Source organism: Gigantopelta aegis, chromosome 8 (genome assembly GCF_016097555.1).
Source record: "Gigantopelta aegis isolate Gae_Host chromosome 8, Gae_host_genome, whole genome shotgun sequence".
Taxonomy (NCBI): Eukaryota; Metazoa; Mollusca; class Gastropoda; order Neomphalida; family Peltospiridae; genus Gigantopelta; species Gigantopelta aegis.
This window is the reverse complement of record NC_054706.1, coordinates 76475021-76491385: the sequence shown is the minus strand read 5'-3', so window position 1 is coordinate 76491385 and position 16365 is coordinate 76475021. Positions and strand designations below refer to the sequence as shown.

Genomic DNA, 16365 nt, shown 5'->3' with positions numbered 1-16365 from the left:
TATGATGTATTTAAATATGTAAAAAAATAATTAATTTGTTTTTTAGGAAATATCGCATTTTTCATGTTCGGGCTGTACATAATGAGATCTGTATGCACAGTGTAAACAAACGCTCTAATTTACAAGGCGCTTCACTTTCATTAACCTGACTTGTAAAACAACATAAATGACTTGAGAGTATAATCAACTTTTTAACTAAATATATTTCAATTTGCATCAATAGAACGAAATGGGGTTATAGTATTTTTCTCTCTTTAAAAAAAAAAAGAAGCATATTATTAGGCCTATTGGTAGGGTGCGTTAGAGTAAAAACGACCACTCACGATACCCATGTGATAATTTTCTTTTCTTTGGTACTACGTAATTGGTCAGTTTTGTAATTTTAGATGGGAAAGTCTACTTAATCAAAGGTTTTACAGCAATTATCTCCCTTTGTGTCGTTTCTTCGTGTTTAAGTTTGATGATATCCAATGCATCTGATCGTATTTGAAAAAAAAAAAATGTAGTTTAAACAACTGTACCAATAAAAAAGGGAAATTAATTGCAATTACGATAACTAAAATGAATTGAATATGAAGCTAAATAATGATGACACAATGTCTTGTCGTTGAGTGTTAGTTAAATTTTAACAATGTTCGATTTGTTTTGTTTCTGTGGGTTTTTTTTTTTTTTTAAGAATCGCTTTGTCAGGTATGTTTACACAGCAGAATTGTTAAATAAATGTTTATTTAATAATTAAATAAAGATAATTTTTATTCAAATTTCTTTTAAAAAGTCTGTGGTCAAGTACATTTTCTGGAAAAGTTCTATCCGAAGAAATATATCACGGTGTTACGTGTTTTCGGTATAATAAGCGAAATATATCACGGTGTTACGTGTTTTCGCTATAATAAGAGAAATATATCACGGTGTTACGTGTTTTCGCTATAATAAGAGAAATATATCACGGTGTTACGTGTTTTCGCTATAATAAGAGAAATATATCACGGTGTTACGTGTTTTCGGTATAATAAGAGAAATATATCACGGTGTTACGTGTTTTCGGTATAATAAGAGAAATATATCACGGTGTTACGTGTTTTCGGTATAATAAGAGAAATATATCACGGTGTTACGTGTTTTCGGTATAATAAGTGAAATATATCACGGTGTTACGTGTTTTCGGTATAATAAGAGAAATATATCACGGTGTTACGTGTTTTCGCTATAATAAGTGAAAGATATTTAAAAAAGTGAAAAATATTGTCAAAAATTAGGAAAGATGTATAAAACAAATAGACCATTTCATGGGGTTTTTTCAAATATGATTTTTATGTCAACTCGCAATGAGTGAAAATATGATTTTCACACATCACAAGTTGACATAAAAATCACATTCGAAAACACCCATGAAATAGCCTCTATATATTTAAAACACTCATTGATAAAAGGGCCTGCTGATCAGCAGTGAATGTAGGTAACAAATGTTGATGAAATATTGTTATTAATAGCTGGGTACCACACTGTCACATAAAATGAAATATTTTACTGAATATCACCAGGTACATGCATCCCGGGAAGACATCAATGCGGCAGAGGGGAATGAAGAGGAGGAGATGGAAGAAGATTCGGCTATTTTTGACATGGTTTGTAGATATATATCTAGCAAGTAAAGAAAGTGTGCTGTTTAAATCATACTCTGCTATACTTGACATGGTTTGTAGATATATATCTAGCAAGTAAAGAAAGTGTGCTGTTTAAATCATACTCTGCTATACTTGACATGGTTTGTAGATATATATCTAGCAAGTAAAGAAAGTGTGCAGTTTAAATCATACTCTGCTATACTTGACATGGTTTGTAGATATATATCTAGCAAGTAAAGAAAGTGCTGTTTAAATCATACTCTGCTATACTTGACATGGTTTGTAGATATATATCTAGCAAGTAAAGAAAGTGTGCTGTTTAAATCATACTCTGCTATACTTGACATGGTTTGTAGATATATATCTAGCAAGTAAAGAAAGTGTGCTGTTTAAATCATACTCTGCTATACTTGACATGGTTTGTAGATATATATCTAGCAAGTAAAGAAAGTGTGCAGTTTAAATCATACTCTGCTATACTTGACATGGTTTGTAGATATATATCTAGCAAGTAAAGAAAGTGTGCTGTTTAAATCATACTCTGCTATACTTGACATGGTTTGTAGATATATATCTAGCAAGTAAAGAAAGTGTGCTGTTTAAATCATACTCTGCTATACTTGACATGGTTTGTAGATATATATCTAGCAAGTAAAGAAAGTGTGCTGTTTAAATCATACTCTGCTATACTTGAAATGGCAAAAAGAAAGTTTGTAGTTCAGACAGTAGTCATATTTCATGCAGTTCAGAACAAACTATTAAATATGATTATTTATTCTTTGAAGGATGATAATGAGGCATGTGACAACAAATGTGTATGTAAATGAATCAGTATTACATTGATTGACAAAATGACTACATATATATTTATTGTGTTAAGGATGACAGTGGGCTATGACTACAGGTGTATTTGTTGTGTTTAGGATGACAGTAGGCTATGACTACAGGTGTATTTATTGTGTTTAGGATGAGTGTGGGCTATGACTACAGGTATATTTGTTGTGTTTAGGATGACAGTGGGGCTATGACTACAGGTGTATTTGTTGTGTTTAGGATGACAGTGGGCTATGACTACAGGTGTATTTATTGTGTTTAGGATGAGTGTGGGCTATGACTACAGGTGTATTTATTGTGTTTAGGATGAGTGTGGGCTATGACTATAGGTGTATTTGTTGTGTTTAGGATGACAGTGGGCTATGACTACAGGTGTATTTGTTGTGTTTAGGATGACAGTGGGCTATGACTACAGGTGTATTTGTTGTGTTTAGGATGACAGTGGGCTATGACTACAGGTGTATTTGTTGTGTTTACGATGACAGTGGGCTATGACTATAGGTGTATTTGTTGTGTTTAGGATGACAGTGGGCTATGACTACAGGTGTATTTGTTGTGTTTAGGATGACAGTGGGGCTATGACTACAGGTATATTTGTTGTGTTTAGGATGACAGTGGGCTATGACTACAGGTATATTTGTTGTGTTTAGGATGACAGTGGGCTATGACTACAGGTGTATTTGTTGTGTTTAGGATGACAGTGGGGCTATGACTACAGGTGTATTTGTTGTGTTTAGGATGACAGTGGGCTATGACTACAGGTGTATTTGTTGTGTTTAGGATGACAGTGGGGCTATGACTACAGGTGTATTTGTTGTGTTTAGGATGACAGTGGGCTATGACTACAGGTGTATTTGTTGTGTTTACGATGACAGTGGGCTATGACTACAGGTGTATTTGTTGTGTTTAGGATGACAGTGGGCTATGACTACAGGTATATTTGTTGTGTTTAGGATGACAGTGGGCTATGACTACAGGTATATTTGTTGTGTTTAGGATGACAGTGGGCTATGACTACAGGTATATTTGTTGTGTTTAGGATGACAGTGAGGCTATGACTACAGGTGTATTTGTTGTGTTTACGATGACAGTGGGCTATGACTACAGGTATATTTGTTGTGTTTAGGATGGCAGTGGGCTATGACTACAGGTATATTTGTTGTGTTTAGGATGACAGTGGGCTATGACTACAGGTGTATTTGTTGTTTGTAGGATGACAGTGGGCTGTGTGAGGATGGAGAATGTTCACCTAAGATGTCTCACGAAATGGCCAACAAGCTGGATGTCTTAATGAATATTGTACTGGGCTACATTCAGTCGGAGTGCTGCCCAACAGGTAAATACCCCCCCCCCCCCCCCCCCTTGCACAGACACACACACATACATGCTCCTAGTTATTTCTCCATGCAATCCTTCACTCAATTGTATAAAATTTTATGAATGTGGAACTGCAGCTGCTACAGGTAAATAACCCCGTCATTCCTCCCCCACACCTACAGGTATTTACACTAGCTCGTTCATTCTTTGTAAGACTTGATGAACGTTATACTGTGCTCCATTCAGAGTGCTGCTACAGGCAAATATACATTCACTCACCCACCCCCACACTGGTTAAAATTTGATGAATGTGATATGACGTTACATTCAATCCACTCACTATGTATTTAAAACTTTTCTAGTGTTCCTAAATATTTTGAAGAGGCAAGAACATGTTCATGAATGTGTTCCCATTCTCAAATCTTTGCTACTTTGCATAGTTGTGTGATGAGAACAGGTTCTCGGCTCTTTGTGAACAGTTTCAAATACACAGTATATGTAAATAACTGGAGCACACTGGCCCATATTTCATCCCTGCTGTGTAATGGGTCACCATACTCGGGGCTTCTAGATTATGGTAGCCCCACTCCCATGGCTAGTGATATTCAATGTTGGGCTAGTAAATAACTACTATTGCCATGCCAGACAGGGCTTCTAGATTATGGTAGCTCCACTCCCATGGCTAGTGATATTCAATGTTGGGCTAGTAAATAACTACTATTGCCATGCCAGACAGGGCTTCTAGATTATGGTAGCTCCACTCCCATGGCTAGTGATATTCAATGTTGGGCTAGTAAATAACTACTATTGCCATGCCAGACAGGGCTTATAGATTATGGTAGCCCCACTCCCATGGCTAGTGATATTCAATGTTGGGCTAGTAAATAACTACTACTGCCAAGCCCGATAGGGCTTCTAGATTATGGTAGCTCCACTCCCATGGCTAGTGATATTCAATGTTGGGCTAGTAAATAACTACTATTGCCATGCCAGACAGGGCTTATAGATTATGGTAGCCCCACTCCCATGGCTAGTGATATTCAATGTTGGGCTAGTAAATAACTACTATTGCCATGCCAGATGGCTAGTGAAAACAAAGTTGTCAAATGCTGCATTTAAATATGAATATGCTGCCCCGACCCCCGTCCCCCAAATCTTGGTGTTTTTAATCTTTTCAGGTAACATATCTGATTATTACTAGTAGTAAAGTGGGACTAGTGAATTTTTAATCATGGCTAGTAACTTTTTAAAATCATTGATCCCATGGCTAGTGGATTTTGTAAACATTCTAGAAGTCCTGCCATACTGAATGTTATGACATGACATCATGCATTAGAATATATCAATAACATGATATATATTCGGTAATTTAATTTCAATTTCAGGTCAGTTAGCGTGGGAAGCAACCAAAAAGCTGTACAAGGAGTTTCTCTATGTGTTTGATCGAACGATTCTCCCCACTACCTTGAACCATGTACAGTTTATCATGTTCTATTTATGTAGCTTCAAGCAGGTATGTAAACATATACCTTTAATGTTGTTGTAATAGTTCAGGAGGCCATTTTAGAACTGAGTCAGTAGGAAAACCTAGAGGTACTAACTGAATAAACTGAAGAAAAAAAAAATTGTTAGTGATCACATATGGCAAAAGAACAAATAGAGGTATTAAGTAAATGAACTGGAAAAAACAAAGCTATTAATATAGGGGTCAAAAATTACTGTGGATGTCAACTTTTTAGTTTAATTTCTACTGCAAATAATGTATCTGGATGTTGTCGTAAATGAATCAAATGGATATTCTGTTCAGCCTTATTTAATGAGAATAACATAAATAGTGTATCAGGATGTTGTCGTAAATGAATCAAATGGATATTCTGTTCAGCCTTATGTAATGAGAATAACATAAAAAGATAATATTCCCTGAAGCCCTACATTGCAAAATGTTATGATTTATAGTCCATGAATCCTGAAAAACAGTTGTCATGATTGTTATAGTCATTGATTTTATTTTCAGCCCATATGTGAAGGTTTTATAGATTATTTGTGGAAGAAGTTTCAAGATCCGAACACACAGACGATTTTCCGACAGAGTGCTGTTGGCTACATCGGGAGTCTTCTGTCGAGAGCTACATTTATTTCTGTCAGGTACTAAATGCCATGTTACTGGATTAAAGACTTATTGGCACAAACATAGAAATTGTTTGCACTCATTTTCCCAGACGATAAGGGCATGTTATTTAAAATATATTTATGTTGAAATGCAGCAGCTTTTAGTATTACATATCAGCAGTTTTTAACCTATATCTTACAAAAGATTATTTTATGAAATTAGTTCTAGTATTTATTGCAACCACTATGCCATGTACAATACTAGCTGCTTGTTCTGCTTGGTACTAAATAGATACATTTAACAGTTGTGATGTTAAAGACAAAATTAATTGTGATTTGTTCAGTCTCTTTTGACATGGTCATATCTGAAGGTTTTTAATTGTTTGGTTTCATCAGAATCCAGATGTGGTTGTTATGTATAAAACAGAATTTTATTTTATTTATTTCACTGTAGTTCTTGTGCTCATATTTAATTAAGCGTTTTAAATTATTTTTTAAATACCCTCCCCCCCCCCCCAAATAAAAAAGAAGAAAATTCCAGACTTTCCTTAAAACCATTCTAGAAATTTTAGTAACTTTAATATTTCTCTATCCACAAAGTAAAATAATTAAGAGTTTATTTGCGTAAAACAAATTCCTGTTGATAAACGGTTTAGTCTTTAAACATTATATTTGTATGTTGTGTTTCAGTACCCTGAAGGTTGTTATAAACCTGATGGTCACATGGATTCACGGCTATCTGGACCAGGCGAGTGCGGACGCTGTACAGGCCGACATCACACGACACAGGCCGTTCTACTCGGCCTGTCAGGCCGTTTTCTATGTGTTCTGCTTCAGACAGAAGGAAATCTTTGAAATGAAGAAAGGTACGAATCTCAATGTAACCAAGTGTAGTTTTTGCTATTTAATATATTATTAATTAGATAGTTAGGGCATTAATTGTTTGTAGTTAGTCACTTACCTTATTACAGTTTATATATTAATAGTGAGGGTAATGTTATCGGTTGGTTGGTTTAGATTGGATATTGATTTGGTATGTTTTCGGTGGCACGTGTAATTAGTGACAGGTGACGGTTGACTGAATACAGTGACGCTTAGGACAGTAGCACTGCATGCTGGGTATTTTGTCCACCTGTTCCCGCCAAATTAACCACACCCGATCTCATTCTTTGTTCTGCTTTGATCTGAACAACATCTTTCAATTTATGACTGCAAAGTCAAAGATTAACTATTATATTTTCACATGAGTTTTAGTGCAAACTAGAACGAGATGTCTGGTTTTTCATATGATCATCATTAATAAATGAACCTGTGGAAACAAATCTTGTTATTGTCTTCACTACCCGAGGTTACATCAAGGTTCACACATGTGGGATAAATGTTTTAACAGCTTTGGCCTAGCCAATTTAACGTTTTTAATAGTGACAGTCTTTGTGATTAGATCCAAGTTCAGTGGGATGTAAACTAAATGTGACACACACTCATATGTGAAGCCTTCTGCTGAGCAAACCATTACTTGAGACTTTTCTACGGTGTTGGCTCAACAATTTGACAACACATTTGCCAGGTGCTGATCTAGTTTGTTTACAGCTGTCTCAATGATGTAACTCTTGACAACACACGTGCCAGGTGCTGATCTGGTTTGTTTACAGCTGTCTCAGTGATGTAACTCTTGACAACACACGTGCCAGGTGCTGATCTGGTTTGTTTACAGCTGTCTCAATGATGTAACTCTTGACAACACACGTGCCAGGTGCTGATCTGGTTTGTTTACAGCTGTCTCAGTGATGTAACTCTTGACAACACACGTGCCAGGTGCTGATCTGGTTTGTTTACAGCTGTCTCACAATGATGTGATGTGATGTAACTCTTGACAACACACGTGCCAGGTGCTGATCTGGTTTGTTTACAGCTGTCTCAATGATGTAACTCTTGACAACACACGTGCCAGGTGCTGATCTGGTTTGTTTACAGCTGTCTCAATGATGTAACTCTTGACAACACACGTGCCAGGTGCTGATCTGGTTTGTTTACAGCTGTCTCAATGATGTAACTCTTGACAACACACGTGCCAGGTGCTGATCTGGTTTGTTTACAGCTGTCTCAATGATGTAACTCTTGACAACACACGTGCCAGGTGCTGATCTGGTTTGTTTACAGCTGTCTCAATGATGTAACTCTTGACAACACACGTGCCAGGTGCTGATCTGGTTTGTTTACAGCTGTCTCAATGATGTAACTCTTGACAACACACGTGCCAGGTGCTGATCTGGTTTGTTTACAGCTGTCTCAATGATGTAACTCTTGACAACACACGTGCCAGGTGCTGATCTGGTTTGTTTACAGCTGTCTCAATGATGTAACTCTTGACAACACACGTGCCAGGTGCTGATCTGGTTTGTTTACAGCTGTCTCAATGATGTAACTGTTGACAACACACGTGCCAGGTGCTGATCTGGTTTGTTTACAGCTGTCTCAATGATGTAACTGTTGACAACACACGTGCCAGGTGCTGATCTGGTTTGTTTACAGCTGTCTCAATGATGTAACTGTAACTTGACAACACACGTGCCAGGTGCTGATCTGGTTTGTTTACAGCTGTCTCAATGATGTAACTGTTGACAACACACGTGCCAGGTGCTGATCTGGTTTGTTTACAGCTGTCTCAATGATGTAACTCTTGACAACACACGTGCCAGGTGCTGATCTGGTTTGTTTACAGCTGTCTCAATGATGTAACTCTTGACAACACACGTGCCAGGTGCTGATCTGGTTTGTTTACAGCTGTCTCAATGATGTAACTCTTGACAACACACGTGCCAGGTGCTGATCTGGTTTGTTTACAGCTGTCTCAATGATGTAACTCTTGACAACACACGTGCCAGGTGCTGATCTGGTTTGTTTACAGCTGTCTCAATGATGTAACTCTTGACAACACACGTGCCAGGTGCTGATCTGGTTTGTTTACAGCTGTCTCAATGATGTAACTCTTGACAACACACGTGCCAGGTGCTGATCTGGTTTGTTTACAGCTGTCTCAATGATGTAACTCTTGACAACACACGTGCCAGGTGCTGATCTGGTTTGTTTACAGCTGTCTCAATGATGTAACTCTTGACAACACACGTGCCAGGTGCTGATCTGGTTTGTTTACAGCTGTCTCAATGATGTAACTCTTGACAACACACGTGCCAGGTGCTGATCTGGTTTGTTTACAGCTGTCTCAATGATGTAACTCTTGACAACACACGTGCCAGGTGCTGATCTGGTTTGTTTACAGCTGTCTCAATGATGTAACTCTTGACAACACACGTGCCAGGTGCTGATCTGGTTTGTTTACAGCTGTCTCAATGATGTAACTCTTCACACTATAGGGGCAGGACGTAGCCCATTGGTAAAGCGCTTGCTTGATGTGCAGTCGGTTTAGGATCGATCCCCGTCAGTGGGCCTATTGGGCTACTTCTCGCTCCATCCAGTGCACCACGACTGGTACATCAAAGGCTGTGGTATGTGCTATCCTATTAATGGGATGGTGCATATGAAAGATCCCTTGCTACTAATCGAAAAGAGTAGCTCATGAAGTGGTGACAGCGGGTTTCCTCTCAATATCTGTGTGGTCCTTAACCATATGTCCGACGCCATATAACCGTAAATAAAATGTGTTGAGTGCGTCGTTAAATAAACCATTTCCTTTCCTGTCCTTGACACTATTTTTAAGATCATCTCTTTGATTTGTGTTTCCATTGGTTGGTTGCTTAATTCTGCTCACCTGATAGCTCACATTACATGCACAGGGTGAGATTTTCTACATGCGAGGCAAAAAAATATCAAACATGACATCAAGTATTAAGCGACACTATAATTGTTCCTTTAAAATGTCTATTTTGCAAGTTGTCTGTTTATAATTTCAGGTTACAAGTGGGCGGAATCTTTGAATTTCCAGAGAATTGTAACAAGTCGCTTGAACCCACTTCGAGTTTGTTTACCTATTGTTGTTAAAACGTTTGCATCTTTGACAAGGTGAGTTTCCACACATTATTTTTTAAAACACCACAATTTTATAGCTTTGTTTCTTGATATGACACAGACGTATCATATATTGTATCAAATTTGAATTTTGTATGGGTCCCCCCCATCCTCCCCTCCCCCCCCGTCATTTTTCTGTACAATTCAACTTTTAAAATAAAGACATTGTTTTTTGTTTGGTGTCTGGTCACATTGGCTTCAAGGGAAACTGAAAAGTGCTCGTCTCATTCATGGTTGGTCTAGGGTCAATCCCTGTCAGTGCTATCCTGTCTGTGGGATGGTGCATATAAAGTGAAAAGTGCTCGTCTCATTCATGGTTGGTCTAGGGTCTAGGGTCAATCCCTAGGGTCAATCCCTATCAGTGCTATCCTGTCAGTGGGATGGTGCATATAAAGTGAAAAGTGCTTGTCTCATTCATGGTTGGTCTAGGGTCAATCCCTGTCAGTGCTATCCTGTCTGTGGGATGGTGCATATAAAGTGAAAAGTGCTCGTCTCATTCATGGTTGGTCTAGGGTCAATCCCTGTCAGTGCTATCCTGTCTGTGGGATGGTGCATATAAAGTGAAAAGTGCTCGTCTCATTCATGGTTGGTCTAGGGTCAATCCCTGTCAGTGCTATCCTGTCTGTGGGATGGTGCATATAAAGTGAAAAGTGCTCGTCTCATTCATGGTTGGTCTAGGGTCAATCCCTGTCAGTGCTATCCTGTCTGTGGGATGGTGCATATAAAGTGAAAAGTGCTCGTCTCATTCATGGTTGGTCTAGGGTCAATCCCTGTCAGTGCTATCCTGTCTGTGGGATGGTGCATATAAAGTGAAAAGTGCTAGTCTCATTCATGGTTGGTCTAGGGTCAATCCCTGTCCGTGCTATCCTGTCAGTGGGATGGTGCATATAAAGGATCCCTTGCTGCTAAGTGAAAAATGTAGTGGGTTTCCTTTCTTAAAACTTTATGTCTAAATTACCAAATGTTTGACATCCAATAGCCGATGATTAATAAATCTAGTAGTGTCGTTAAACAAAACACACTTTATTTGAAGACCTTTATTTACAAATAGTTAACAAGATATTGTTTTATTTTCTTTCAGAATGCATCAGATAGCATTTTGTGACACTATAATTCAAAAGAATGAACGGTGTATGTTACCGATGTTAGCGCCTTCAACCTCATATTCTGATTCAACAGAAGTCTCCAATCTTCTCGACTTCTTTTTTCCATTTGATCCATATCTACTGGTTAGGTAAGTAAATGTAATTCAACATTGATGGTTGTCCAGTTCTTTCTCTAAATGCAAGTTAGGGACGTAGCCCAGTGGTAAAGCATTCGCTTGATGCGCTGTCGGTCCAGGATTGATCCCCGTCAGTGAACCCATTGGGCTATTTCTCGTTCCAGCCAGTGCTCCACAACTGGTGTAACAAAGGCTGTGCTATGTGCTGTCCTGTCTGTGGGATGGTGCATATAAAAGATCCCTTGCTGCTAATCGAAAAGAGTAGCCCATGAAGTGGTGACAGTAGGTTTCCTCTCTCAATATCTGTGTGGTCCTTAACCACATGTCTGATGCCATATAACCGTAAATAAAATGTGTTGAGTGCGTTGTTAAATAAAACATTTCTTTCTTTCTAAATGCAAGTTACTTAAACAGAATCAAATATCATAGCATTAATGCTGTTTATTTTAATATTCCTATGATCATCCATTTTACATTTTTTATCTTAAATAATGGGAACAAAAGATTGTAGCTTGAAATCTTAATAAACGGATACAGTATAGTCATAAATGAACAATGTTTTTCATAGAGCCTCAAATAGTTTTGACCTATCAGGGAATTTTGATTAGCGATATTTTTAGTCAATTGAAAATTAATTAGCAATTACATTTTAATGTTTTACTTTTTTTTTAGTGATCTCTGAAACTTGTGTAGCAAATCACGATGCGATGCTGAACAAAATGTTCCCTGCCTATGATTAAAATGTTGTATAGTCATGCTTATTGTCACTAGTTAGGAGTGGAACCTAATAGATTATTGTTTCTTGTAATATTTAAGATTAAACAAGCATATTACTTTTATTCTGTTCGATCCTTGCATGTATTCATTGTTTTTTTGTTTTTTTCACTTTGTCTATCAGATCGAGATCATACATTGCTCCATTTTACCGAGAATACAGCGGATCCCTTCAGCTTGATGAAGAGAAAGCTGATACAGAGGTACGTTTTGTTTAGTTACTTTAACTTGTGTTTGGCAGGTGCATTCTTGGAAATATCAGTTCGGGGTAATAAGTAGTACTTATATTTAAACAAAAATAAAAATAACCAGTTGACATTATCCTTTGTAATTCTGAAGTGAAATTTGTTTCAATTTGTAACACCAAACAGAATGTTATTAATAAATGAGTTTGTTGTTGTGTTTTGTGGTTTTTTAGTTTGTTTTAGCTGTTTAAACCAATTTGTGTATTGCTTATAATGTATTTGGAAATATCCTTGAATAATAAAAACGGTGAATATTTTGTTTTTAACAAAACAGAATTCTTCACATTTCTATATTTCTATGACACTTTTTGTTGTAATTTTTGCCAAGAAATACTTTTATTTCTTTAGAATTTTAAACTACTTTTTTTTGTTGCTTTTAACATCACATTATCTAATTAATCATTATAAAGTAATGTTACTTCAGTACATATCTAGTAAGCATTTTAAATTGATAATGAATTACATGAATGTGGGTTTCTCCATTTTCTGTAGGAAGAAGATGATTTTCTTCCGAAAGAAACGGTTCCAGATGTGCCCATTCCAGATTTCACCAGTGGAAAATCAACAACCGACTTTATGCAATACGGCGTATCACCGGGCTTCAAGAATCTCTGAACATATTTTAAACCAGGATACACTTTGGTCAAACAAATTGTATCAAAAGACAGAAATGTTTTCATGTGAAAATCAGAAACCTTATGTTCCGATTTTATACATGACCATTACTGAAATTTGAGTTTCTTACATGGCACCATGTTTTAGAAGCAGGCAGCTCACTGTGATCATCTAGCATGTTGGTAACTGCAGCAATTCCTGTGATGTGTTCAGGAGCAAGCACTCTAATCAAACACTCTACATATGGAACATTCTGCTCAGTATTGCCCTACAATTCACTACGCAGGTTTGGAGATCTCGACAATTCTAAAATAATAGTTGATAATCAAGTTTCAAATTAAGTAACTAATCAAATTTTAAAAGAAAAATCCCCCCAAAATCCAGAAGATAATCCTTGATAAATTATTGCAAGTGCTTGCCTATTGAACCTGCTACTGTTGTCTCATAAGATTCCCGGTGTAAGAATTAATCATAAAAGTGTAATTGCGTTACAGAGCAAGGGTCATTCATCAGTTAATATTACATATGCTTATATTCAATCATTGTTCAAGCATGCTGTCATGGGAACAAGACAGAGGTTTGTGGTTACTGCGAGAGAGACGTTGGAGTGGTGGACTTGCACCTGTCATTTGAGGAGATAAAAACGTACTCTGGATTGGAGTTACATTAGATATATATGCTTGATATCTACTGTGTGAGAATCACTGATAAACCACTGTACTATACAACAGACATTAGCTGTATAGTGCCCACTTGTCTTACAGAGGGTCAAATGATGAAAGCACACCAATACTATTGCCAGCAAATGTTAAAGTGTGAAGAGAAATAGCAAGTGTTGCCCTATTTCACAGCATGCTACAAATTATGTAATTGCTAATTATAATCCCAGAATCGAGTAAATGAATGTCCATAAGAATTCATTGTGAGTTCCTATGTAATGTGACTGTTGTCGGTGTTCCCTTGGGAAGGGCACCATTACTGGTATATAAAAAGCAGCAGCATGTGCTGTCCTACTTGTGGGAAGGAGCATATTAAACCCTTGATGCTATTTCGAGTAAGATGCATGACAATACCAAGTTTCCTCTCATTAATAGCATTAAATTAAATTTAGCCTCATGTCAAACATACTTTCCTTGCCTTTCTTTATCAAAATGATGGGTTTTTCTTAAATTATCTGGGCTGTAGTCACTTATTATTTTGACTGAATACGGATTGACTGCGGACAACTGTACTTTGTAAATACAAATTGAAACAGACATGTCAGATTCCCTCATTTGCCATTTGTATCCTGTTCTTGACAAGAATGAAAGTTGAAACAAATTTTTCTATGTTTTAACAATGGAGTATGTATTTCTAAAATGTATTATTGTTTTTACATTTTTACAAAAAAAAATTAAATTCCGTTTCTAATCTTGGTTTAATTTTTAAAAAATTGTTTTTACTAGTCCTTCCCACAGGGAACACCTTTTTTATACTGTTATTTATAGTTATTTATTTCTGAGCAGATTGTTTTCTAAATTGCACACAAAAATAGTATTTTTGTATTTTTAAAACATTTTTCTAGGAGAATGGGGCACACTATAGTTATCTTTAAATAGTAGTTGTTCAGCAGAATAAATTGTACATCTGTGTTGTCCTTTCCGAAAACTGTCCATCAGCCTTTGCTTCGAAGTGTTTGTCAAGTGGTCATCAGTGTCCAGTATTTGTAAATCAAAATGTAATAATATAATTTGTACAATACTTGCTTACTTGGCAAACTCCAGTTAATTGTATATAACTCTGAAAAAGGATTTTGTAAATATGTATTGTAATAATAAATGATGAACCTACAGCTTGGGTTGTTTGTATTAGTTGAATTTGTTTTGTTTTTGTTAAAAAATAAATATTAAAGCAGGGGTCAAAATTGGCTGAAATTCCTGCCAGATGTTTAGTCTGGTAAGCTACAATTCTACTGAATCATAACTTGAATGATATAGAAGTTAAAGCGTTTTGTTTAACGACACCACTAGAGCACATTGATTAATTTATCATCGGCTATTGGATGTCAAACATTTGGCAATTCAGACACGTGGTCGTCAGAGGAAACCCGCTACATTTGTCCTAATGCAGGAGGGGATCTTTTATATGCACTTTCCCCACAGACAGGACCTTTGATCAGTTGTGGTGTACTGGTTGGAACGAGAAAAAACAATCGGTTGAATAGATCCGAGGTGGTTCTATCCTGCGAGGCAAGCACCGCACTCGAGCACTCAATTGACTGACCTAAATTCTGCCCCTGAATGCTATAGAATGTATGTTTACAATACTTCAATATCTCAAATATTCTGACATTATAACATTTTACGAGTATTTAAACTGAATTCAACAGGTGAGCACAAGTGGATAACAGGCCACCAAGAACTGAAAGTCTACACAAACCATTTACAGGTTACACTGAAAACGTTTCATTACAACCACCCACGTAAAGGATGTCCGAGATTTTCAAGGGCTGGATAAACATTTTTATTCCAGCCTCTGAGAATTGGGATTTTACGTAAAACATTGATACACAGAATCAAACTAGGTGACCTCTTTAATTTTTTGTGTATTCTATTATAACTATAAAAACAGTATCCTAAATGTAAATTGAATGAAAAATTATTTACACCAACAAATCATCAGAGGCTTGTATTCATATTTTGAACATGGTTCACAGATAACTAACACGATTTTGGTTTAAACAATATTTATTATCATAAACAATGATATTGGATTGATGAAGACAACATGGCCTATTTTAAGATCTTTCCAAACGGATACAACAGTACAGTATATAACAATAACATGTTAACAAATCTACTGACCAAGTCAGTCAGCCATTGGGCTATTTTTCATTCTAGATAGTGCACCACAATTCGTATATGAAAGGACATGATATGTGCTATCCTGTTTGCAAGATGGTACATATAAAGATTCCTTGCTACTAATGGAATAATGTACAGGCTTCCTCTATACATGTCAAAATGACCAAATGTTTAACATCCCATAGCCGAGGATTCATTGTGCTCTAGTAGTGTCATTAATCAAAACTTTAACCTTTTTCACACGGCTCCTACCCTATACATAGACACCAGATTTAGATTTGGGATCTAAAGTTTCATAATTTTACCGACATGTCATCCGATGAAAAAACATGCACTTGGCAAGGAATTGGGTCTATAGAGTAATTCAAGGGAAATATTTCTGCAAGCCTCAGTGGAAATAAAGAATGGAATGGAATATAAAACCACATGCACCAATTACACCAGCAAGAAGCATGCCAGGCCCAGCAAATTTTCAAGAAACAGAAATTCAAGGGCCATAACTAACAAAATGGATAAATCGCCATGAAATTCAAACTTGATCTGTAACTACATGATAAAATTAAACCTGATCCAGAAAAAGGAGACCTCTAATGCTTGGAAATGATTTTTCATTTATTCATTTGAAGTAGACACAAATTGCATGTAATGTTGTTAATTTGAAAACCACTTCTAAAACCTCTTGAGCGTTCAAGGTGTATTTGCTACCTTGGAGGTTAAAATGTTTCTTGCTTTTGGGGTGTGTTTTTTCTTTTTTT

The 16365-nt window shown here is 36.7% G+C and overlaps 1 protein-coding gene across 1 annotated transcript in view; it reads left to right on the top strand.

Annotated features, from left to right (window-relative positions):
• The window catches only part of LOC121378911 (RNA polymerase I-specific transcription initiation factor RRN3-like), a 29168-nt gene extending 14570 nt beyond the window's left edge, over positions 1-14598 (top strand). The window contains exons 8-16 of the mRNA XM_041507295.1: positions 1542-1625; positions 3672-3795; positions 5162-5289; positions 5791-5921; positions 6576-6751; positions 9797-9905; positions 10993-11145; positions 12032-12110; positions 12645-14598. Of these exons, the coding sequence (XP_041363229.1) occupies positions 1542-1625; positions 3672-3795; positions 5162-5289; positions 5791-5921; positions 6576-6751; positions 9797-9905; positions 10993-11145; positions 12032-12110; positions 12645-12767 (1107 nt within the window). The 3' untranslated portion in view covers positions 12768-14598. The remainder of the gene's footprint in view (positions 1-1541; positions 1626-3671; positions 3796-5161; positions 5290-5790; positions 5922-6575; positions 6752-9796; positions 9906-10992; positions 11146-12031; positions 12111-12644) is intronic.
• Positions 14599-16365: the final 1767 nt, after the last annotated feature.